Source organism: Pleurodeles waltl, chromosome 9, assembly GCF_031143425.1.
Source record: "Pleurodeles waltl isolate 20211129_DDA chromosome 9, aPleWal1.hap1.20221129, whole genome shotgun sequence".
Classification (NCBI taxonomy): domain Eukaryota; kingdom Metazoa; phylum Chordata; class Amphibia; order Caudata; family Salamandridae; genus Pleurodeles; species Pleurodeles waltl.
The window spans coordinates 982,397,436-982,423,247 of record NC_090448.1 but is presented as its reverse complement, the minus strand read 5'-3'; the positions used below and the strand labels follow the sequence as shown (position 1 = coordinate 982,423,247).

The following is a 25,812-nucleotide window of genomic DNA, read 5'->3' as shown; positions in this document are numbered from 1 at the left end:
GGGAATCTGACCCCCTTCTCCGCCACCGATTTCATGGTGGTAAAACCGCCATGAAAAGGCTGGCGGAGATGGGGTGTTAGGGGCCCCAGTGGGGCCCCTGCTTTGCCCATTCACTTGGCATGGACAGTGCAGGGGCCCTCTGGCCAGCACTGTCGCAAAGTTCACTGTCTGCTTTGCATCCTACACACTACAGCATTGCCACCGGCTCTCTTACAAGTCGGAGACAATGCTGTAGGCTGTTTCGCGCTGGACCAGTGGGCAGAAACTGAGGTTCTGCTTGCTGACCCAGCGGGAAGCTTGTAATGGGGCAGGCGTAGAGGCTGCCACACTGGCGGCAACCTACCTGTCGGAACTTCAGTGGATGGGCTTTTCTGTCTGCCAAAGTCATATGAGGCCCTATGTCTCTTTCAGCTTCGGTATATAGTCTGCAAGTTCAGTAGTCCGTACAGTGTTGTTCGGTGCATCTTTTTGGCTTACATGGTATCGAGATGGCATCATAGGTTCGGTACTCAGGGATCCACTGGCAGAAGTAGTTCATCATCCAGAGGGAGGACATCATTCCTTTCTTGAGGGAAGGGTGCTTTGTGTTCTGAATCAGTGTTATTCTGTCAGGTGATATGCGGCGTGTGCCTTTTGAAGACCACATAACCCAGGTAAGTCACCTCTTTTTGGCAACACTGTAATTTTGACAATGAGTCTTTTGCGCCCTCTCTCCTGGAGGTTGTTCAGGAGAGCCACAGTGTCTTTGTCACAGGCTTCAAGTGATGGAGATGCCACAAGGAGTTCATCAGCGTACTGCAAGACAAAGCTGCCACCTTCAAGGTGTAGGTTGTTGTTATCTTTATTTTCTGCCTGCACTTTGACCGTGGGACTCTCAGTGAAGGAAGCATACTGGTTATCTTTAAGGGTGAAGGCAAAAAGGACCTTACTCTGAGGATGGACTTTTAATGCTGAAAAACACTGAGTAGAAAAGAATACTTTGCCTTTACAAGTATAAAACATATTGGTGTCAGGCACAACAGGTGTGTTTGTTTATCTGGCTTAAATCTTGTACGTCCTGTATTGCCTTTTGGGCAACTGTTTCATTCCCTCCTCTGCCTAAGGTGACAGTTCCTGACGTGCATATAGCAACTCCATCAATTCTCTCTTTTTCCCAAGTATCACTGTATGGGGAAGGTCTCATTTTTAAAACATTATTTATTTTATTTTTCCCCAAACCTTTCAGTTCACTAGTTGCAGAAGCTTTCACATGACTTTTGTAACACTTTATTGTTGTGGGAGCTGCTAGGCCCTCACCATTGTAACAAACACTGCCAAAAAGCTAAAAAGTTTTTTTTTGTGTCAAAAATCACACATTGCCACCAGTGGCGTAATAAAGGACCCGCAGCCCTGCAATGCATGGGGATCCCTCCAGAAGTCTTTAGCATAGCACCTGCCCTGAGTGAGTCTGGAGGGGGGGGCCTCCATGCTCTTTGCAGGGGAGAGGGGGGCTCCAGTTTCGTTATGCCACTGATTGCCACAGTTGTTCCTGGCACTGAACAAAACTACTTTGTGTGCCAATGTGCTCCTTGTGGAAGAGCAGAATGCGATCATTCACAGTAAAGCCAGCCGATAGATAGAGAGAGAAATAGAAGTTTAATAAAAAGAAAATGTCTTTGTTAACACCAGACCTAATTAGAGACCCAATTCTTAAAGAAAGTCACAAAAGTGCACACATGGTATATGTCTTTGAATTAGTAGCTTTCATGAATTTGTAAGAACTTACAGAAGTAGACCAGGAAATCTTACCCCTAGAAAATATTTGTGAATTGTATTTTAGCATGTGCAAATATGCATGTGTAGATTTGCTCATGTGAACATCTATTGAGAGTTTACAAGTTCACTTTCCCTCCTACCACTTTTCCCCATCCTGGAAGAACTTTTACTTCTGCATGTTAGCAGGTTTGCAGACTCAAAGGCATTTCAACCCTGGAACTACTGCTTACTGCTTCCTCCAGCCCCAGTATCTAGATCTGCGTAAAGGAGAAAAAATAAGGAAATTGCTATAGGAGGGACTGAAATTGCACATTTTCAAGCCCATCTATAGTAGTAGCCATGTCATAATCAGAGAGGCTATTATCAAAGCTCTTACATAATGAGATTGCTGCCATAATTTGTCGCCACGCTACATGGCACCAAAGGGACAAGTAGATTTATTTTTTTAATAGGACAAGTAGATTTAAGAAGCAACCTGTCCCATGGACAAGTAGATATTTTATTAAATTCCACACCCCTGTCCCCAGCAAATTGGTGGGGCTCATTCATATTAAAATCAAGAAATCAATCATTTTATTGCCTACCTTTGTTGTAAACATGGTATTCCCTTCGGGTGTGTGTGATACCTTTATCTAAACACTGGGCTGTGTGTTCCGTAAATAGGCTGATCATCTCTCTCCCCGTCGTCCTATGCTCATCCTTGTTTTCTTTGGAAAGCGTTCCTCATATAGCACTATTTCTCCTATAAGTCTCTTGGCACGGGCAAGAATAACACTGATCCCTACTCTTGTCTCCTCAATGGTATCCTTGTTCTCCATCTTATCTATGCTGGGCCCCTTTTTAATGTTATTCAGTAATGTAAGCCTTACCTTGCTTATCTACTATAAAGGTACTTATTCTTCAAGAAAACAGTGAAGTCTGCTCTGTCCATAATATAATTTGTAATTCATCCTTTATCCAGTCTTGTTAGTTGCATAGTTATGGTCCCTAAAGCAAGTTACAATCCTGTAAAACACATGCTCCTTCTTTTAGTTACATTTTTTTTTTACACTGCAAGATGCACCATTAAGGGGTCAATCATTTGTGTTCTCAGACCTGGAACGGACCTGTGGTGTTCAATCTAGTTCCAGGAGAGCTGAATCAAAACCAGAATTTCATTGTGTCCTCTATGTAAATTATTTCATTTAGTAATTGTATTTAAATTACTAAATACAATATCATAAACATTTTTACATGTATTCAGCATTAATTTGGCCTTCTTTCACACTCATGGAAGCCCCAAAACATTATCAGAGCCAAGTTTTATTTAACATTTTCATAATTAGCACTTTTGAACTACTATGTTCTGTTTTGTACATTACTCTGCATTCTCCCACCATGGAATATTCAGGAAATCAAATACAAAGGAATTAAGTTATTGTTAAACTAATCTTCAAAATTACAAGCCTACATTATATATTTTTTTGGGTCCGTATTGTTTATTTGGAACAGGTTGCACTCCAGTGTGCGTGTTCTTAACTTTTAGGAAATTGTCCTCATTTAGTGTGCTGCGGGCTAACACAAAACTAGACTGTTTCCATGTGTGTGACATAGAGAGCTGTCTCAAATGAGGACACAGCTGCAGGTTTCCCTACTCAAATCATCTGTTGCAGACCCTAAAAATAGAAGTAAACCCACTGAAAAGAAATATCCTCCCCTCCAAACCAGCTCACCCCTTTTATTTTCTTTATTAATACAAGCAGTATATACTAAATAAATGCACAAGTGCTAACACAATTAAAATGTACATGTGTGTATATATAAATATATATATATATATATATATATATGTATCTCCTATATAAAATATTGTGATGACCTGATGTCATGCTTCCACAGCCTAATGTAGACCGTTCAGCACTAAGGGCCAGATGTAGGAAGCGGTTTGCGCCATGCATACAGCCTAACGCGATGCTCATTCACAGATTGCGAGTCGGTACCGACTCGCAATTTGTGAATGCGACTCGCAAATAGGAAGGGATGTTCCCTTCCTATTTGCGACTCGCATCGCAAAGCAACTCGCAGTTACCACCAGTGTCACACTGGTGGTAACTCATTCGCAAAAGGGAAGGGGTCCCCATGGGACCCCTTCCCCTTTGTGAATGTGGGCATAAAGGTTTTTTCAGAGCAGGCAGTGGTCCAATGGACCACTGCCTACACTGAAAAAACGAAACCAAATGGTTTCGTATTTTTTTTCATTTTGCAACTCGTTTTCCTTTCAAGAACAACGGGCTGCGAAATGAATAAAAAAAGCTGCTTTATTTAAAAAGCAGTCACAGACATGTAGGTCTGCTGACTTCAGCTGGCCACCATCCCTGTGAGTGCAGGGACTCACAAAGGGGTTGCAAAATGTGACCCACCTCATTAATATTGATGAGGTGGGTCTTTGCGACCCCATAGCGAGTCGCAGACGAGGTCTGAGACACCGTTCTGCATCCGAATTTCCGAATCGCAAATTCAGACCTTACTACATCTGGCCCTAAGTTACTAAGCTTTGAAGCCATTCCAACAGCCACCAAATAAGCAGTGACCCATAATAAAAGTTCAAATCACACATTTTTTTTTTTTTGAGGCTCTGAAAAATTCTGACCTATTCTTTGCCCAAATGCTGCATTTAGCTTGCACTAGTGAGTTTGTGCATGTGACCCTCTCAAATAATTGAGATAAAAATCAATATTATCAGTGTGCTGCTAACAAACTGGTGTAAAATAAGCACTGGTGTAGTGGTCATTACTTCTTTGCATAACTTTGGATGAAATTTTTTTTAAAGCTACCTATGTCAACATTTTTTGTAACAGCAATGCTAGTGAATGCTAAATACAGAATCTCTGCATCTGACACTTAAACCTGTTGTCGTAAATTCACGTCCCATGTCTTAGCACAGTTATCAGATGCTGTGTAGTGGTTAACCTATTTCACAGTCCCATCAGAGCTCTGCACAACCAGAAGCATGACTGAGGACTGGATATGGCTTCACGCCAACATTTTCAGACTGTGGAAAGGTAGGATCTAAACTTTGCTGTTTTTGTATTTCTGTGCATTGCGCTCTATATGACCCATTTACCCCTGTAGGAAAAGAAAACCTGCTAAAGAACTGGCTCAAGAAAATTTAGAACGCCAGTATGCGCATAGAAATCCTGTGCAAAAAGGCAGTCAGTGAGGCAAGGTACTCGAGATACACTGCAGCCTTTAGGCCACACTGGAACTATAACTCACATTTTAATTTTGTCGGTATGATGCAGTAATATTGGCATTGTTAGAGCTCTGAATCATTATATTTTGTACACAACAAATTTACCTATTTAGATACAGAAACCTGAATGTGCTCTTTTCACACATTGAGAAAAATGACACAAAAAAGTAACAGCACCTTAAAATTGTGCTTGAAACCGTAGAAAGAGAGAAAATGAAATGCAAAAATATTAACTAATTATTATTAATAAAATGTTATAACAGAACACTTACGAAAAGGATAATTTAAAATGTTCTTTTTGACAGAATAATGCAATTCAGATGATGTGACCTAGCCTTTCTATTGCCTTACATTGTAGTACATCATGAAAAGAAAGTGCTGCAAAAGTTTATGGGAAATAGTTTATATTTACAGTAGTGATATTGACATTATAAACCTCAAAATGCAAAAACGATTTTAGTAAAGTGAATTTTTAAGAATAATTTACATGTATGTTTCTTGAGAAAAATGTGTGGTAGTAGGTCACACTTAGCCTTCATCATTATTGAATATTAGCCACTGACAATTTTGTTGTTGTTTTTTTTATATGAAATCTTTGATTTATTTCATTAAGTTTAATTTTGATGTGAGGTATATTTCATGCAAAGTTAACAATTGGCTTTAAATGCATTTATTCATAATACTTATAAAAGACATATTTTGAAACTAAGCACAAAAATAATTCTCACCCCTAAGAAAGGAGGGCCATTATTTTAAGCCATATATCATGTCTATGTAGTTTGTTTTGTTTTAGGGTCTTTAGCTGTAGCTTTACACTGTAATGTCTTTATTCAGAATTCACATTTTGTGTTGATATCTTTATTGCTGCGAGCATGATCCTTTACTGAAAAGAAATTTGTATTTTACCCTTTAGAAATAAGTAATTATTTAGCATTGAACCACAAATGTGTTCCGAAGGGAAGAAATAGTAAAATGATGTATAAAAAAAATAAAAGGAAATAGAGTCCGACTTTCATCTTGTTTTTATCCTCAATAATAAAACAATATTTCAGAGCTTTCAAGACTTGTTGCCTTTAAAGCAAGTGTGTAAGTCAATACAGAGGAAGCTACTTTCTGCTGTTTGTTAGTGGCTTTTAGGCTTGTTTTAAATTACATGCTGCAAGGAATGGCTTTTGCTAATTTTATTATTCCCTGTTTGCTTGGTAGTGCACTGAAGCCAACTGCAGCAAACAATTCGTCATATAGTGTATATTCTATGAATATTTAATATCTTCTGTCTAAGGAGAAGCAAGCCTGTGCCTTGGTCCCTTTTCCTATTTTATTTTTAAGTTTACTTGAAAGGTCTTTTTCTAAAGTAGTATACCATGTGCCCAGGGCCTCTAAATTAAATGCTACTAGTGGGCTGCAGTACTGGTTGTGCCACTCACCCAAGTAGCCTTTCAAACCTGTCTCAGGCCTACCATTGCAGGGCCTGTGTATGCAGTTTACAGCTAGTTCGACTTGGCATTTAAAACTACTTGCAAATCCTTAAACTCTCCTTCTACTACAAATGTCACCCCCTAAGGTAAGCCCGAGGTAGCTAGTAGGGCAGAGTTCTGTATAAGTAAAAGGTGGGGCATGTACTTTTAAGTTTACATGTCCTGGTGGTGTTATACCCAAATTCATGTTTCACTACTGGGAGGCCTTACTTCTCCTAAATTGAGTGCCTTTTTACTAGTAAAGTTAGTTTTATCATTACTATTTTATAAATGTCACTTCTAGAACATAGACATTTCTTTGCTCTTACAGTTCTGTGTGCATGCAGTCTGTCTTTAATACATGCCTAGGCTTCGTTACAGGTACATTCTGTGCCTTCCCTCTCTCTGTCCATACTAGCACACAAATTATTTTACATATTTTAGATAATCTGTGTCCTCCTTACCTTGATCTACAGGGCTATCTGGTGAAAACCTTTCTCTCCTGCCAGCAGGTTATGTAACTTTCTAGTGGGCTTACGATCATTTCCTCAGAGTCAGTAATACAGTACTTCACATATAATCCAAACAAACATTTGCAAGGAAAACACAACTGCACATTACCATCATTCAAAATGTTATTCAAATACAGTTATTGATTAGTAACTTATTTCCTTTGTGCATGTTTCAAAGTTACTTCATTGTGTTCCCGTGCAACACACCATCAGATGTTCCCCTCATTATACTCTGGGAGGGTTTTAAAAACAAAAATCCCCTTCTGGTATGGGCTGTTCTGCGTGGGTCACAGTCATCTGTAAAAATCAGCCACTATCACCCAACGTAATGATAACGGAAAACTTAGTTACTCCTCAGACCCCTGTTTAATTTCCAGCTATATTCTAAGCATTGAAGGGCCAAAGAGGCAAGGCACTTTCACTTACCCATGTGACATTTCATGCTATCCGAGCCACAGATCACCATCTGTTAAGTAAATACTTTTGCACCCTCCCAGGAGTAATGAAAGAAACACACAATACACAGCAGTTGCCCAGGAACAAAATTAAGTGCATTTGTAGGTACCACAGCATGCTTGCTGGCCAGCAAGGAAGAACCGCGAACACGTAAACCGTGTGCCTAATACAAATAGGCTTCTTCTTCCCTGAGTGACTGTCTTTTAGGCCTTATAGGCAGTACAACAATGCAAAATAAGCACAACTAAAATGTCACAGTGCCAAACATGGGCAAGCATAGAAATGCAACATATGCATAGTGCCAAACATACAGACGTGCAGTGTAGGCTTAAATGAACAACCTGATGAGCAAAACTAACGGGGAAGTCAGGAAAAGTGGGCTCTGAACAGCTGTTGAAACTTGTCCCGGCAAGGTCATGTTGAAAGCTCCAGGCAGCTCGTTTCAGTGAGAAGTGAGATAGTTTGGGTGAGAACTATATCTAAGTATATGATATATATATATATATATATATATTTATATATATATATATATATATATATATATATATATATATACACACACACACACATTATATCCCCAACAGTAGGTGCCCAGCCATTCACAGATGGTCATGAAAGCTTTTATATATTAGGGAAAGTGATAAGATGGGCTATCATTTGATTCAGGAACTGTGTAATCCTTCAAACTGTTCTTCTAGAGTTGTGACCATTATAAAGAGAGTAAAAATTAAAGTTCAGTCCTTACATAGCCAGCACACATATCACAATTCTCTTAATTCTGCATTACACCCTCCCCCAAGCCACCTGAAGCATCTGGCTTTACAGCTTCTCAGTTTTGCAGTCTTGAGCTCAGCTAAGACTGATGTATTAAAGGTTGTTTAATGAATCCTTTGTTCATTGGACACAATCACAAGAACTTCATGCATTCCCTGGAGGTACTTTTCATAAGTGTCATAGGATATTTTGTCTTTTGATGCAGCCTTGAAAATTGCAGACAACCTAAACAATACTCTGTTACAGTTATCATGCCAGAGGTCTAGATTGCATCCCAGTGAGCCTGCTTGCCTCCTCTTTCAATGTTGTTAGAATTAATGTTTAAGTAACCACTCAAGCAGTATGTCAGAAAAATATGGGACTGGTTTATTCTCTGGTTGAGACAAACCTCTGACATCATTAACCAAGGTTTCTGGCTTCAAAATGAGGTGGGATGTGGAGTATGATTACAGTCTAATGACTCTTGAGAGTTTTGCCCTAAAATGTTCCACCAGAGCTCCTAGGTGAAGTGGCAAGAAGGGTGCATCTTCCCTCTCTCTCATGAAGTTTCATCATGAATCTTTCGATTCAAGACATAATCAAAAATATAATTGGCAGGGACTCCCATACTACTCCAGAGGCTTGCCTTCTAGGCTCACAACACGCCCGAATGATGCAAATTGAACACAAAATTTGCCTGCCTGCTATTGATACTGGCAAAGTGAATCATCACCATGCATTGGAAATCCACCACCGGCCCATTTATACGACACTGGGGGTAACTAGCAAACGCTTACCAACTAATGAAGGCGCAACTTCACATTGAAAGGAGGCATGTGGACTCTGGAAATTCCCAATTGCTACTGAATGGGGTGACCTATGCGTGGCTATAGCGGAGCATAGACAGGACGTTTTAACCCCGCTTGACAAGCCTGTAACTCCTTAGGCAGCCGCCTCTACAAATCCACAATTTAAGATGCCCCCCATGACAGGGCATGCCTCCCAACACCCAGACACGGAATCCACTATAACGTAACCAGACCCCCATTACATTATTACCTCTGTTAACTGGCTACTTTTATTTTTGACTCCTAACACTTATATGTGACCGCTGCCAGCTGCTCAAAAGTGACTCACTAATAACCTTACAACAAATACCATTGAAACCCCACCTCTCCTACTTGTTAGCCATTGGAAAATTATTTAATTTCTTTTATCTTTAAAATTATATATGTTTCTAGCAGCCATATCACTTCATATGTAATAATAACTGTATCATAATAAAGAACTCATATATAACTCACTATCCGGTTCTAGGCCAACAACCTATTGCCTTTCATTTTTCAAGTTAACTATGTACAAGCTTTGGATAGCTTGCGAACTAACTTTATATGTAATCTTCATCCTGTTATTTTTTGTTTTGTTTTTTGATCCACATATTTCTGTATATAGATACCTTTCCAAGACTGCCACCATTGCGTTATGAATGCAAAAGCCCAACAAAAGAAACTTCTCAACATGAATCTGCATTGTCGTCATTTTTTCCTTGACCTGCAGTTCGGGTCTCACGATGCTGGAGATAGAGTTGATTACTGAAAAGAGAAGTACCATGTGGTCGGTTAGGGCCAGGGGTTGAATTGGGCTTCTATAGACCAGGTTAGAGTGTATAGTAGGTGGTTAAACTACTTTCTGTAAAGTAACCCATTTGTTGTCGAAATAACTACGAGCAGCTTTTGGATGTGTATTTCGAAGAGAGTCTTGACTCTAAAGCAGTAAAATTGCAGTCTCCTAATCTGTAGTTTATTGCACCTGCATATTCTTTTGTGAATTAATTACTGGTGTTTTTATCAGTTGATATAAAATCATTTTCAAGATTTGAAACTTTACTTAGACCCTAAAAATTCTTTGAGCGTGTTGGTCTTATCTGGTTTGAGTGACCAGAAGGAGTCATAACAACAAAATAGAATTCCACCCTTCTTTTGCCGCCTTAAATCTCTATCAGAATCCTTGCTTGGCAGTAACTTTGCTAACTGTCTTATTGCTCCGTCTTGTAAGGAAGTGAAATAATTGTACACTCATATTTCACACAGTTTTTTAAACTGATCCTCCCAGTTGAAGAATGCATTGTATTATGATCTAATCGGGCTGCCTTCAAGGCTTTGGATATATCATAGTAGGGGGTCTATCAAAGCTAACACATTTGTAATTCTGTTTTTTAGGATGACAACGCTGATCGTCTACCTCATGTCCCTGGTGGGGATGATAGTTTACACGTCCACTTTGGCACTCGGGCATCTCTGGGTGGTATTTGTTACTGCTGGATCTCTCGGGTAAGTAGTAACTCCTGAAAGTCAACAAATAATAGGTTTGAGAGGAGAAACGTGAGTGGTAAATGAGTTAAAAGGTCAGGGAATAATGGTTTTTGGTGGGGAGTATGACACTGTATAGTTTTGTGCAAAATTGTGCTTTTACCAAATAATGTTTGCCGTATCTTTTTTTTTTTTTTTCCCTTCCTCCAAGAGTGCATATTTTGCACAGAAAAATAATGAGAGATACTGGAAAGAGGCTGGTTGGGATAAAACAACATTTTAGGGTGAAATATTTTCTGTGGGCAAAGATTTTGTGAAATCAAGTAATGTGATAGATATGTAAACGTCATGTAACTTAGATATTACTTATCCCTATTAATAAATATTCATCTGACTCGATATAATTCTGAAAACTGTACTACACTCACTGATTCAACACTTGTTAGTGTGCAAGTGAGTAAAGTACCTCAAACCATAATCGAGGCACAAGGCTGAAGAATACATTTGTTAAAACCAACATTTTTATAGTAGGCAATACGTATTATTTAAAACCTTTTTTCACTGAATTGCAGCAAAGTATTCTCTAGAATTGTAAAATCCTCTTGAATATGTTTTAACAAAGAAAGTCAGTCAGACAGAAAATAGCCCTTCATTGTGCGAGTACCACTGACCTACTGTCTAGTATCATGCAGTATTCTGTTGTTTGTTGTAGGATTTTCCTAGTGTATTGCAATGTCCAGCAATCATTCTAAATAAGTAACTTCCTTTTAATGTAACAAAACAACTGTTTTATATTTGAGTGGGGGCACCCTGCTTGCTGTGGACTTGTATACATTTTTGAATTGGTGCTTGGTCTAGAATCTGCATCCCAGGTTTCCCTCCATAAATGAGGCCGAACAAAGTTAAAACCAGAAGTACATGGCAAAAAGTCGCTGAAATAGGATATAAATATAAAGAAATAGGGCACGGTTTCAGTTTCAGTTTTAGTCTTTTACCCTAGATTCCTGATTTGGTCCCATTTAACGCTCACTTTCCTCCAACTGGTCGTAAGTAATCATAGCGTCAACATGTTTCGACCAAGTTTCTGGTTTTGCCATATTCGCAATGGACAGGCATCAGCTTTTCGCTCGTTGTCTTGGTTTTGGGGGATACAGGTGGAGCTTGCAGTTCCTGCCTTAGCAGGCGTCATTTAGTGAGTTTGTATTTGCTGCACACAAATGTAGTTCATGATTCCAGGCATTGATAAAAAAAAACTGGTATCACAATTAGTCTTTCACTTCTTTTCAGGATGCATACTTTCATTTCTAGGTAACACTGATTTAGTACAGAAAGTGTAGAGTCAGTACCCTTCACAATCTGCTTAAGAGGTTGTGAGTAGCTCTTAGAGGAAACATTGCAAGTCTCAAAACTTGGAAACCTGTGGTATAGGGCAACATATTCAGACCTGATAAGATTGTGATTACACCCTCTGAAGCCTCTTTCTGCATTTGTACCAACTCAAACAGTATCACATCATTTGCCACACCACCAGCAAAGTTTAGGTTTCAGCTGTCTCCCCTCATTCAGAAATTAAGCCTACCTTCCTTCCAGGGTATATACCGGTAAACCAGCGTAGATTCCTCTAGGACCTCTTATAACTGCACAGGTACACATAACAAAATCCATCACCAGCTGTGACTTAACAAATGTTATACAGGTGTTGAGGACAAAGCTTTCTCTAGAAGTACTAACCTTGCCTTGCTCCTATTCTTCCCCATTCACAAATACACAAAAAGTGTAGCAAAAGAGAGAGAAAAGAAAAAGTGAGAAGGCCTAAGCATCATTCCTCTGTACTGTCATGGTAGTTGTCTCAGCCAGTACAAGGGTCAACAATTGTTGGGTCATCTTACTTGGTAAGTACCTCTTTAGTTTGGATCTAACAGTGTACCATCTTGGATGGCAAACATAATTTTAACTCCTAAGATGTTGTGAACACTGCAGCTGGAGCAGTTACTGGTTCGTTGTGTATGAGCAGGCCTGCAGGGCTCAGAGAATTGCCATTTCATTCTAACATACAAGATATGGTTTTGGACTTGCCTTTTAATGGTAAAGTTTTTTCTTATTGAGACTTCTTTATGTAGATTGCGCACCTTTTGAATATTCTCCAGGCATCAGACTGGATCCTGAACTTTCCCAGCAGTACTTATACGTGCCAATAGATGGTGCTGTGCAGCTCCACACTGATGCTGTTCCACAACGGAAATGACATGCATAGCTAATATAGGGCCACTCCTGTGTGCCAATGTCAGTTTCTTTTTTTTGCACCAGAAGGTGTTGATCTGGATGAAAATTAGCTAACCCTACCATGAAGAGTGTTGGTATGATGATCTCCAAGAGGTTAGTAATCAAGAGCCAGAATCAAGAAAGATGGCCTTGACACCTTTCTTGATTCTGGCCTTCTCACATCCCTAGGTCCTGCCAATGAAAAGAGTGCTTCTTTTGTGGTGGTCATTTTGAGGGCGGCCAACATTCTCAACCACCAGCTCTGCACCTTAAAGATAAAAAAAAACTACTGTCTTGACTGAATTTGTCCAGCCAGGGCCACACACTATTTTGCCCTTCCTATCTTTTAATGAGGCAGTAATTTATACTCTCCCAGAGACCTGGGCCACACCTTGCTCCGGCCCCCTAGTAAATTGCCAAATTGCAAGACGCCATCAATCTGCCTGAGGCAGCTATGCATTTTTGTCTCAGCACCCATGTCCTGCGACATTATTTTTGCAGGTGTCTACTGTTCGACAAACCCTAAAACGTTTCCAGCTTATCTCCCAGTAGGAGGACTAAAAGAGTAGTGACCTTTGAGAAGGTGTTTTCTTTTACCAGTCTGGCCCTCAGGTCATGTTGGGCTGCTATTCTTGCACTCTTTGGGACTCAGTGGCTCAATCCTCCCAGTAGTCCGGGAAGATCTGCCATTTCTACCTTACAAAATCAACCTTTTGCCAGGCCTAAACCTTCCTTTTTAATACATATAATCCTCACCGACGGTAGGCCGTAAACCGTGCATAAGGTGGGGTCTGTTGTATTTAAAAAGTAGGACATGTGTCTTTAAGTTTTACATGTAATGGTAGTGAAAAACTCCCAAATTCGTACTTCACCACTTTTGAGAGCCTACCCCTCCCATAGGATCATATTGGGTTACCTTACCGTTTGATTGGGAACAGATAGATATAGCATGTTTGGGCTCAAATGAATTGTAATTAATTCTAATCTTTCTGAGGCCTTCTTGGAGTTTCCATCTGCCTAGTCCTGTTAATTGACCCACCACCCACTTCACCCCCTCAAAATCAGGAATGTGTATTGGGTCCAGACATTGAACAGTAGGACTTGGGTGTAGCTTGGAGAGGGCCATCCTGCCCAGGCGTGTGGGGCAGAGCTGCTCACTGACCCACTTACATTTCAAAGGCTTCCTCTAGCGTACTCGCAAAGAACTTGACACCAATCGTTTGTCACCCCAGATCCTTTGGAGCCTGGACAGGGATGGAGAAAATTCCAGAACCAACTGTAGGGGGGGGGGGTCTAGAAGCTTCTTCCACTTCAGTGCTGGCAGGAAGGAATAAAAATAGGAGCCACAGAACCCACTCTTCATTATACTCCTAGATTGCAGGAGACTACAGAAGGACTGCCTTGTACTCCAGGGAACTGCCATGCTTCATGAGGCCTGCCTTGTTGCTTAGATGACTGCCTTGCTGCTTGAAGCCTGCCTTGTTTCTCAGAGGACTACCCTGCTGTTACCAGGGAACTGCCCAGCTCCTACCAGAGGACTGCCATGCTCCTTGAAGCCTGCCTTTTTCTTAAGAAGACTGCCCTGCTGCTTGAGGCCTGCCTTATTTTGCAGAGGACTGCCCTGCTACTTGATGCCATCCTTGCTTTTTGAAAGAGAGGGCCATCTCTTTGAACCTTGGACTACCAGATTGATTTCGAGGATCATTTGACTGATCTCCTGTTCTGAGCTACAGGAACACAACAAGCTCCAGAAGCCGCCCTACAACTGTCCTGCTGACATTCTGCAACTGGACTTGCAACTAGCCCTGCTGGGACATGCAACTGGACCTGTCCGAGCCCTGCTGACCTCTGCTGGAGTCAGTTCCTGATCCCCAAGAGGTGCCTCTGCAGGCCTTTGATCCTTAGCTGGCATCAGTTGAGCACTGCCTGAGAAATCCTGAAGTTTTGAACTCGGCGCACAGTACTCTAAAAAGTTACGTTTTTCAGCAGACCCACCTGGTCCTTGTATTTAGCTTACACTGCATCGTGGTTGGCCCGAACTTGTGACTTTTTCCCAGTCTAGCGTGACCCGATGTACACAGTTAGCACTTTGTGCTTCTTAGCGATATTTTTTACTTAAACTTTTTAAATTTTATATCCCTGGTTTTACTGATTTGAATATTGTTGTTTAGTTTAGATATTTTTTTAATTAAATGTTACTCTATTTTGCTAAATTAGTAGTGGATCTCTCTTGTGTTGTTGTTTCTCTTTATTACTGTTTGTGTGCTACATCAATACTAAACACTAGTTAAGCTTGAATGCTTTTGTGTCAAGCTATCAGAAGGTTAAGCACTGGTTTCTTAGGTGACTTGTGGTTCACCCCTGACACGGGTTGTGGTTTTTGCTTTAGAAGGATTTGTTTTCATCCCCGTCAATAAAAATCTAATCTCATACAACCTGTGTAGGAAGTTGGCTCTGTATGTGCTATTTCAAAGTAAGGAATAGCATGCACAGAGTCCAAGGGTTCCCCTTAGAGGTAAGATAGTGGCAAAAAGAGATAATACTAATGCTCTATTTTGTGGTAGTGTGGTCGAGCAGTACGCTTATCCAAGGAGTAGTGTTAAGCATTTGTTGTACATACACACAGGCAATAACTGAGGAACACACACTCAGAGACAATTCCAAGCCAATAGGTTTTTGTATAGAAAAATATATTTTCTTAGTTTATTTTAAGAACCACAGGTTCAAATTCTACATGTAATATCTCATTTGAAAGGTATTGCAGGTAAGTACTTTAGGAAATTTGAATAATCACAATAGCATATATACTTTTTACATAAAACACATTTAGCTGTTTTAAAAGTGGACACAGTGCAATTTTCACAGTTCCTGGGGGAGTTAAAGTAATGCTAGTTTTTGCAAGTAACCACCTATGGGGTTAAGATTGGGGTCCAAGGTAGCCCACCGTTGGGGGTTCAGAGCAACCCCAAAGTCACCACACCAGCAGCTCAGGGTCGGTCAGGTGCAGAGTTCAAAGTGGTGCCCAAAACGCATAGGCTCCGGTCTGCCAGCAGGTAAGTACCCGCGTCTTCGGAGGGCAGACCAGGGAGGTTTTTGTAGGGCACCAGGGGGGACACAAGTCCACACAAAAAGTACACCCTCAGCAGCGCGGGGGCGGCCGGGTGCAGTGTGCAAACAAGCGTCAGGTTTCCAATGGGAGTCAATGGGAGACCAAGGGGTCTCTTCAGTTGGTGCAGGCAGGCAAGGGGGGGGCTCCTCGGGGTAGCCACCACCTGGGCAAGGGAGAGGGCCTCCTGGGGGTCACTCCTGCACTGGAGTTCCGATCCTTCAGGTGCTGGGGGCTGCGGGTGCAGGGTCTTTTCCAGCTGTCGGGATTTTAGAGTTAGGCAGTCGCGGTCAGGGGGAGCCTCGGGATTCCCTCTGCAGGCGTCGCTGTGGGGGCTCAGGGGGGACAACTTTGGTTACTCACGGTCTTGGAGTTGCCGGAGGGTCCTCCCTGAGGTGTTGGTTCTCCACCAGTCGAGTCGGGGTCGCCGGGTGCAGTGTTGCAAGTCTCACGCTTCTTGCGGGGATTGCAGGGGTCTTTAAATCTGCTCCTCTGAAACAAAGTTGCAGTCTTTTTGGAACAGGGCCGCTGTCCTCTGGAGTTTCTTGTTCCTCTTGAAGCAGGGCAGTCCTCTGAGGATTCAGAGGTCGCTGGTCCTGGGGAAAGCGTCGCTGGAGCAGGTTTCTTTAGAAGGCAGGAGACAGGCCGGTAGGACTGGGGCCAAAGCAGTTGGTGTCTTCTTTCTTCTTCTGCAGGGGTTTTTCAGCTCAGCAGTCCTCTTCTTCTGTAAGTTGCAGGAATCTAAATTCTTAGGTTCAGGGAAGCCCTTAAATACTAAACTTAAGGGCGTGTTTAGGTCTGGGGGGTTAGTAGCCAATGGCTACTAGCCCTGAGGGTGGGTACACCCTCTTTGTGCCTCCTCCCAAGGGGAGGGGGTCACAATCCTATCCCTATTGGGGGAATCCTCCATCTGCATGGAGGATTTCTAAAAGTTAGTCACTTCAGCTCAGGACACCTTAGGGGCTGTCCTGACTGGCCAGTGACTCCTCCTTGTTATTCTCATTATTTCCTCCGGCCTTGCCGCCAAAAGTGGGGCCGTGGCCGGAGGGGGCGGGCAACTCCACTAGCTGGAGTGTCCTGCGGTGCTGGAACAAAGGGGGTGAGCCTTTGAGGCTCACCGCCAGGTGTTACAGCTCTTGCCTGGGGGAGGTGTTAGCATCTCCACCCAGTGCAGGCTTTGTTACTGGCCTCAGAGTGACAAAGGCACTCTCCCCATGGGGCCAGCAACATGTCTCGAGTGTGGCAGGCTGCTAGAACCAGTCAGCCTACACAGGTAGTTGGTTAAAGTTTCAGGGGGCACCTCTAAGGTGCCCTCTGGGGTGTGTTTTACAATAAAATGTACACTGGCATCAGTGTGCATTTATTGTGCTGAGAAGTTTGATACCAAACTTCCCAGTTTTCAGTGTAGCCATTATGGTGCTGTGGAGTTCGTGTTTGACAGACTCCCAGACCATATGCTCTTATGGCTACCCTGCACTTACAATGTCTAAGGTTTTGCTTAGACACTGTAGGGGCACAGTGCTCATGCACTGGTGCCCTCACCTATGGTATAGTGCACCCTGCCTTAGGGCTGTAAGGCCTGCTAGAGGGGTGACGTATCTATACTGCACAGGCAGTGTGAGGTTGGCATGGCACCCTGAGGGGAGTGCCATGTCGACTTACTCGTTTTGTCCTCACCAGCACACACAAGCTGGCAAGCAGTGTGTCTGTGCTGAGTGAGGGGTCCCCAGGGTGGCATAAGATATGCTGTAGCCCTTAGAGACCTTCCCTGGCATCAGGGCCCTTGGTACCAGGGGTACCAGTTACAAGGGACTTACCTGGATGTCAGGGTGTGCCAATTGTGTAAAACAAAAGTACAGGTTAGGGAAAGAACACTGGTGCTGGGGCCTGGTTAGCAGGCCTCAGCACACTTTCAAATCAAAACATAGAATCAGCAAAGGCAAAAAGTCAGGGGGTAACCATGCCAAGGAGGCATTTCCTTACAACCTGGAAATGTTTTCTCTCCATAAGTGAGGAAGTTAGGGCGCATGTTGATTGTGCCAATTTGGCTTTGCCTCTTTAATTTTCCAACTGCTCAAAAAAACATTTGCCTTCATACCTCTTGTTTTTGCTGAATTAATTTTTGCTGGCCTTAGGACTCAGCACACCTTACCATTGCTAACCAGTGCTCAAGTGGCTAGGCGGGAGGAGCTGGGCACAGCCCCACTTACACTTGAATAAGCTGTATCCTTCCTCCACACAAAGGGCTGCATACCCCTTGTAGTTAGTCTGGTGCCAGGGCCAGGAAGGCAGGGCATCTGTGCACTTCCAAGGCATGCTTATAGCCACTTCATAGGCACAACCATGTGTAAAAGAAGGACCTCAGACACCACCATTTCAGTACACTTCTGGACCAGTAGATACTGTGCCAGGAAGGAGTGCTGTACTGCTGAAAGGACTGCCACTCTGATGAGCTGCTACTCTGGAGCTACCGCCCTGCAGTGCTGACCTGCTAGCCTCTTCCCTTGGGAGGAAGAACTGGTCCTGCAACCCATCTTGACCCGAGGACCTCAGAGGGACTCAAGGGCTAGCCTGCTGGCTTCTTGATCTGAGCCCCAGGAACATAAAGGGCTCCCCAACAGTTCCTGGACCTGGTGTCAGTGAGTTCATTGTTTTACTGTTTGAAGTGTTGCACGGATACTTTACACATTGCCTCTAAGTTAAGCCTGACTGCTTTGTGCCAAGCTGCCTTGGAGTTGAGCGCAGGTTAATTTGGGGTTTGATTGTGCTTTACCCTGACTAGGATTGTGGTTGCTGCTTGACCAGGGCTCACATCCCTGTCAACCAGTAACCCAACCTCTTACAGCCAGGCTATCTATCCCTCGCCCTGCCGGGTCTTTAATCATTAAACCATTCAAACCATGACATGGAAAGATGATTATTGTTTAATTTCGCTTCATAAATAAGGATTTCTTTCAGAGCTTCAGTATCTTTGTTCAAAAGATCACTATGTGATATTCCATAAAGGCCCAATTGGTCTGATAATAGCCCTTTCCTGTTTTCATTCCAATGCTTCCGTTAGAATGTCCTGTGAATGAGGAAATTATTCCTCATCTTTTAAATCAACATCTTGTTATGATTTGGAGGAGGGCATTCCTCATAACCCTGAACTTTCTAGGGCTCTTAAATTATATCCAGTTATCTTTTAGGAGGTTATATCTTTTGATCACCCTTGGTGGTCTTAGCCTAGGAAATAATGTGGTGAAGGTAACTATTTCCAGGGTGGCAGCAAGGTTAATCTCTAAAGCCTGCAACAAAAGAGACATCCTACCCCTTACAACTGTTTCCATTGAAGCAGGGTCAAGGCTGGTTTACATATGACTGGGTCAAATCTGAGGTGGCATGGTGTGCAAACTAACAAAGGACTGCAATCGCGCCTGAATGATTACAGTGGCTGAAACTATTTCAAGCAGTCCATCTATCATGTTTTATATACTTTAGTGTGTCGCCCTAAGTGGGACTGGTATGCTCAGATGTGGGACGTGTGCACACTCGGTCTCTGGAGCCAAGCAGTAGCTGACTGATGAGCCTTAACTAGGACAAAAACATTCCTGAGCTGCTTTTGTTCCTGTTCAAGGAGAACCTGGCCTGGCAGTTTAGTTTGGACTGATTCCACTGGAGCCGGGTCAAGACTGTTTTACATATGGCTGGGTCCATACTGAGGTGTAATGCAAAACATCAGTGGACTACGCTGCCGCCCCCAGTGATTACCAGTGGCTGACATGAATAATTTGTTTGTATTCCTTGAGTAATGCATCTGGGGTCTTTTCCCTGCTTGCTGCTCCCCCCTAAGTGGTGTCAATTTGCTCTTTGCAATACCTGGATTACACAGTAGTTATGAGCAAGGCATAGCAGTTCAGTACAAGTCTCCTTATGAAACAATTGTCTATTGGCAAATTGGTCATCCATCAATAGTGCATTGCCCACCTTTACTGTACGGAAGCCTGCATCAGTCACATTTGTAACAAAATCTAATTTATGAACTAGTGGAGATATTGGGGAGGGAAATGTTGTCGTGTTTTTCTTCCTGATTCAACAATTCCAAAAACAAAGGATCTGAGCTTGAAGGCCTCTGAGGTTAGGGTTTGGGGTGGGCGGAGCTCACAGAGTTCTACTGAGCGGAATTCTACTGAGTTGGCTAAAAACTCCATGGAATTCCACAGTGTTCCGTGTGCGGCAGAGTGCTGCTTGCCCTACCACCATGGCCTGAATGCTCCCGATCTTGGAAGCTCTTAGCAGGGTCTGGTAGCCTGACCCTGATTAGTGCTTCTGAGATTGGGTGCATTCAGGCCAATGGTATGCTGTAGGGAGCGAAAGCTGCCATTTCAGGCTTGCTGTGCCGACACAGCTCACCAGCCTGGAGCCTGCTGCCCTCACACCCGCACACTTCCCTTCAGCAACTGCCTTCCATCACAAACTTGCTATGGAGGGCCAAGCACTACCCCTGTCTTGCACCAGCCGTGCAGCAGCTTCGTCAGCACTTACACACAGCCTCAGACCTCCCTTTCTTTATGGCCCAGCTCTAGCAGCAGGAAACCAGCTCACCACCAGCAGCCTGATATTTTCACAAAGTGCCTAGCCTTGCTTGCCACTGGGTTCTAAGACACTCTTAGTCCACATACATCTCTATCTGGCAGGGGTTGCCGGACTACCACTCAGCAGCTGATGCTTCCCTGGTCTCCAGCTCTCCCTGCTGGCCTCAGCACCGTAGTCCACAACACCACTTCCTTTCCCAGGGACTCTGGGGGGACAGGATCTTTTCAAGTGGATCTCTGACTGCAAGTTTCTTTTTTTCCGAGCACAGACCCCACTCATATGCAAATTCTGTCTATGCCCAGTGCCAGCCCCCGTGTGCACATAAAAGAGAAAGCAAAAGTGAGTTAAGAGGAAGACATGCTTGAGATCATGATTGCCACATTGGAGCCACATTTGAGGGAAATACTTTTTACATTATACTCACATGCCTGTTGTATTGCTTGCGGAGAGGCACTCAGGAAGTGTCACCATCACTTTTTTTTTTTATTAACCAGAAACAGAGATATTGGAAGGGTTTGTGGAAGGAATGGTAGTATAATTGGCTAAAGGGATCGGTGAGACCTTTAGTGAATGAGGCATGGGTACACAATATAAATAAATGGGGTACAGAAGGGTGAGTTCAAAATATGTTGCACTAAATGCAGTTGAGTCCAACACAACTGCAGAAGGGGAGTGTGTGTTATTCGTTTTGAGCTTTTTTTAGTCCACTCATTCAGTCTGGGGCTCTTTCTGCTTGTATCGGAAGGAAGTGAGCTGGGCCTTTGGAATACAATGACTTATCCAAACACACCTACACCTCTAGGGTAGCCACAAGCACGAACTGGTGATGGGGATGCTTCCTGCATTTTAAAAGGGATTTTACCCCTGCCCTGAGTGGACCCAAAAAGAAAGAAAAAGAGGAATAGAGAAGAGGAAAAGAGAATACTAAAGAGTCCTGGAGCGAGACAAAGAATAACCTTAGAGAAAAAGAAACTCGGGATGGCAGAGACAGCTACGTGTGAGAGAGGCAATTCCTCCTACAACTCTGCAGGACTTAATGCAACGGTTTCAAGCGAAAGGCAGTTCCCACCCCCCTGAAATCCTGTGAAGTTTCCATAAATGCTTTTGCACATGTATATGTTAGGTGACCCAGCACATGGCCCATTCACCTTAGCACAGAAGGTTGCAAAGTAACTTCTGAGTCATCACGGAAGGATGTGGTGAACTTTGTGATCGACATCTGGAATTTGATGGTGCCATTCATGAGGTTGTGGAATTTAAATCTTTAGGCAAGCCAAGAGCTGATAAAGGAGTGGTATGACAAGAAAGCCACACTGACTGGATACCATGAGGGTGAGGAGGTGCTGAAGCATATTTTCCATTGAGCTGCGGGATAGGTGGTAGGGACCATACATGGTGATGCAATAGATATTGGAAGTAAACTATCTTGTGGACACAAAAGCCGAAGAGGAGCCTAGAGATTGTTCCATGCAAACCAACTGAAGCCATACCTCCGGACAGATGTTACAGTGAACATCCTGGCAATGGCAGATGAGTTTGAGGGGGACAGTGTGTCACCTCTGATCTGGTGTGTGTTGGAAGGATGGCTCTGTAGAAGTGGCTACAGTTTACCCCCAAACTGACTTCTAAACAGTAGTGCCATGTGCAGCAGGGTTTCACATGATGGTAATGCATGTTACGTGTAAGACATGTCCGGTCTGATTGCATCTAAACATGACTGTATTAGTCACTAGAGAATGTTTGAAATAGGCGTAGGGCCTAGAAAATCGAAAATATGGGCTTCATCGCCTAGGTTTCAGTTTAGAAAGATATTTTTTTGTAACCCCTTTGAAACTAACAACACAAAGAAGGAAAATGCTCCACTTCTCGGGTGCACATGTTGTAATTGCCTTCCAGAGATTAGTCGTAAAAAAGAAAGAAGGAAAAAGTATAAATAGCTTCTGTAAGCTTCTGACACATTGTTTGCATATTTTTGTAGCAAAGCAAGAGCCAAGCACAAGTAACCCCTCCTCTCGCCATAAGAGATGATAAAAGTATATAAGGCACTGGTGTACGGACAGGGTTGGATACATAGTACAGGTGCTGAAGGGCTGAATTCCGATGACAGTATCAGTTACTCAGGTAAATTGCTCATGGCAAGCTTTTTTTAAAGCGTAGTAAACTGCTGGATGCAGCCTTGTAAGTCAGATGGCAGGCAAAGTTTGGGCACTTTTGATAGTAAATATACTAACTTGTTAGGGATGTGCGATGAAGTATAATCAAAATTTATATGACATTCACTCTGATTTTTTTATTATCTGTGCAGTTGTTAATGATAGTTATGATCTTCCGGATACAAATTTGATTTGTAGACCAATACTGCAAAATAAATAATCCTGTGATAGTAAAATAACTATTTTGTATGAATACTGATTTATCATCACCTGCAGATAAGGGATTCTTTTGCAGGTTTGTCAGACTCCTAGCGCTCCCTAACTAATAGAGCATAATTCACTAGAGGAGGTGTGAGAGATAACTGCCAGTGCTCATTTTATCTGAAAAGGGTCCATTTCCATGAGATGCTAATGGGATCTATGTGGTGTGATCCCAATAAAACCGGGGTGGACACAACAGCAGGTAGATTGTACTGAGATTTTTCGTCACTGCCCCATCTATTTTCATTGAATAACAGGCATGACACCTGTCTGTGTTTGTGACATAGTGGACAGCTTGCCAGTGAAGAACAAGTATTTATGATGTCAGGTTGAGTCAAAGACTGTGTCAAGGTAGGGGTTATGTGTACTATAGGTTTTATAAAGCACTTTTATCCTCTGGTGCTGGAAATCATAAGAAGATACCCATATACAAATGGAAAAGAGGATTAGCTACAGAAAAGGAAAGTCCTAAGGCTCTTCCTAAAGAGTAGTTGAGTTGAGATTAATTTAAGGTCAGGTAACAACCCATTCTGCAAATTGTGTTGCTAAGATATTGGACATGGAAGCAATTAAATGCTTCTGTAATCCATGGCTCTCCTCAGTGATATTGGTTCTAATCCAAGGGTTGACATGTACAAATGTGCCCTCAATGAGGTGACTAAGGACATATACACCCCTGATCCCTGATCTGACGAGCTGGTGGACAGAATGGGTGTTGCCTAATTTTTGAGTACCTTTGATCTGACCAGTGGCTAATGACAGATCACATTGGCGCTAGAACCAAGGAGAAGAATGTCCCTGACACTTTTCAGTGCCTTGTGAACAATGCTTTATCAAGGAATGAGAAGTTCTGTGTGGCCTACCTACCTGACATTGCCATCTTTGGCAGTCCTGGGAGGACCACCTGAAACACCTGGAGGTGGTGTTTTCAGGACACGGGGAACAAAACTGCTGGGCAGGGCAGTCCTCTTTGGTGTGCCTTGGACACCAGAGCTGTATTATTTAAAGTGACCCACTGGTGCAAAAACAGTACTCACTTGGGGTACTCTGGTAGTAAAAAAAAAAAGAAAAGTGGCCGCAGATGCTTGCTTGGCCCCTTCTGTAACATTGATCACACCAGTACACATGTAGTGCAGGTGCAATCTCAAAAGTTAATTCCCTTATTTGCATGGGTGCTTTGCCCCATGCGTATGAGCAAACAGCTTGCTTATGCACCCGCTCTGTGTGAGAGGTGTGGGTGCAAAGGTAACAGTTCAGGAGGCAAACTGAGGGTGCCCCCCCCCCCCCCCCCCCTCAAAGGACGTCTCTTTGAATGAAGGAAAGGGGTCATATGGATCTCCCCTAAGCATCCGCCTGCAGGCAGTCACACACTGTTCCTGCCTACAAGGGGAGCTGGGCCCTCCTTTCAAATGAGGGCTAAGTTGTTGTCTGCATACAGAAAGGCAGACCAGCCACCTCAAAAACTTGGTCTGCCTTTCAGTAATATAGTTTCCTGAGGGTAGGAATGAGTTTGAGGCTGCACTGGGGAAATGGAACATTCATTGTGATTGTGTGTACTGACCCAGTCTGCCCTGAGTACACACAGTTAAAAGGCATCCCAGTGCAGGCCAGAGCATTGCGTCTTACCAGTAATAAAGGTGAGCTTGTGAAATGCTAAGATCCAGTCTATTTTGGATTGGGCGACCCCCCACTACCTTACCACAAGTTGAGTCTTTCTATGACTCCCAGTATATTACTGGAGCTTTGTGGCCAACTATGAGAACACAGGTGCACTCTGACTTCCAAGTGAGAAAGGGACCTGAATATGGTTTGTCTTTCATTGTGTCAGCTGGCACCTCAGATGAGTGTTGGAGAAATCCTAGCTGAACTCCACTTCAAGGGGAGAGAATATTCAGTGGCATTTATTAGTCACAGACTGCTTCCTAGGGAACAGAACTGGGCTGCCAATGAGAAAGAGTGTTAATGTCGGCCTTGAAGAGGTTCCATTCTCATAAGGTTCTGGCCTTGTTTGATACCAGGTGTGTAGTCCAGATAGGGATCACAAGCCACACAAGTGATTGATGGCAGTTAAGGGTGGAGATCTCAAGTTTTCTCTATAAGGCCTAGAATTCACTGTTGGACACAAAGCCGTATTGCGGCATGGGAATGCAGGTAGACTTTCACTCCTGTTCTGCATATCCAAAAGCCAGGCTCTGCAGTGGAGTAAGGTTCCTGTGAGTCAGACCTGAGAGGGGTATCTGTAGGGATGAGAATGGTTTCTGCATGGTTAACCCCTGTCCTGAGTGACCCGACTGTATGTGATACCTGATATTTTGACTGTTTGTGACCTAGCTCTCCCACTAATCCAGCATGTGTGCTAAACCCTAATCCTGCCGTAGATTCTGAGGACCTGAATTGGCTCACCAAGTTTGTTCTCTTGCTGAAATGTAACTAATGTCTGTGTTCATGTTTGTTCTCATTAAGCTGAGATGGCACCATACATTTTTGTATTATTTTATCAATGAACAGACCTTTTTCTGACTAAAGAGGAGTTTGGCACATAGTGGCCCGCTTCTGAAGAGTTCTGATAGTATGAGACACCACACCCTTGCACTGACATCCTATGTGCATGTTGAATGTGTGTTATGTAACATGCATGGTAGCAGAACTCCATCTGGATGTAAGTGTTAGATTGCTGAGAATGGTAGGATCCATTTTCAATTGCATCTCCTTTTAAATTGCACATGATGGAGCTTGTGGTACAGCCTAACCCCACAAAGTGGAAATCTATTGCCTACATTTCTCAGATAAAGTGTGTAACCCTAGAATCTGAGTTGTGAGTTGGGGGCAGGACTGCCTTTAAAAATTCTGTGATAACCTTTTTAGCGAGAGATTGCTGACTAGTCCTTCTGAGCACTGTTGTTTGGGCTAATGGTAGGACGATGGGGAGAGTCAGCAGATTCTGTTGCTAGAGGAAGGGAAGCTTCTAGGCATGGCTTGAT

At 43.0% G+C, this 25,812-nt stretch overlaps 1 protein-coding gene across 5 annotated transcripts in view; it reads left to right on the top strand.

Annotated features, from left to right (window-relative positions):
- Positions 1-25,812, top strand: part of FLVCR2 (FLVCR choline and putative heme transporter 2) — a 347,527-nt gene that overhangs the window by 222,938 nt on the left and 98,777 nt on the right. For all 5 annotated transcript variants that reach the window (XM_069208452.1, XM_069208453.1, XM_069208454.1 and 2 more), the window contains exon 6: positions 10,385-10,495. In XM_069208452.1, coding sequence (XP_069064553.1) covers positions 10,385-10,495 — 111 coding nt within the window. The remainder of the gene's footprint in view (positions 1-10,384; positions 10,496-25,812) is intronic.